The sequence below is a fragment of the Eimeria mitis genome, genomic scaffold, assembly GCF_000499745.2.
Source record: "Eimeria mitis Houghton genomic scaffold, Emh_scaff97, whole genome shotgun sequence".
NCBI lineage: Eukaryota > Apicomplexa > Conoidasida > Eucoccidiorida > Eimeriidae > Eimeria > Eimeria mitis.
This window is the reverse complement of record NW_013577144.1, coordinates 36,451-36,899: the sequence shown is the minus strand read 5'-3', so window position 1 is coordinate 36,899 and position 449 is coordinate 36,451. Positions and strand designations below refer to the sequence as shown.

The 449-nt window shown below is 50.6% G+C and overlaps 1 protein-coding gene across 1 annotated transcript in view; it reads left to right on the top strand.

Annotated features, from left to right (window-relative positions):
• Positions 1-412: 412 nt before the first annotated feature.
• Positions 413-449, top strand: part of EMH_0074130 (uncharacterized protein) — a gene marked incomplete at both ends in the record, with an annotated part of 1,088 nt that continues 1,051 nt past the window's right edge. Inside the window, one exon of the mRNA XM_013502604.1 lies at positions 413-449. Within this exon, the coding sequence (XP_013358058.1) occupies positions 413-449 (37 nt within the window).

Sequence of the window (449 nt, the reverse complement as noted above, 5' to 3'; positions counted from 1 at the left end):
GAATGCTTTGGCGGTGGGGCATGCACTTGGGTGAGAGGTCCTGGGAGGCAAGTGCTTATGTTTTGCGTACATTTGCTAAGCTCTTTGTCTGGTCAGGGTATGTGCAATTCATGGATATCATGGATTTTCGTGGGCACTCAGCAGCTCACGGGAAAGCGCTCATAGCACTCCACTCCAAATTTCAAAGGCAGCGGGAAGCAAGGTGCCGGTCAGCATGCGTGTGATATTTCCTGCACGTAACGAACACTCTTGAGTGTCGCTGGGTTGCCAATAAGGGACGACTCGTCATGAACTCCCCATACATCCAGCTGCAGCGTCTCGCAATTATTTTGTTGCTTGTGGTTGGTTCACTTGCGTTGGTCGAACTCAGCTCCACCTACCTAAAAGCGTGTGAGAATTCGTTGGCAAAAACATGGGGGATATGTATGCATCTGCGGTTGTGGTGGAGT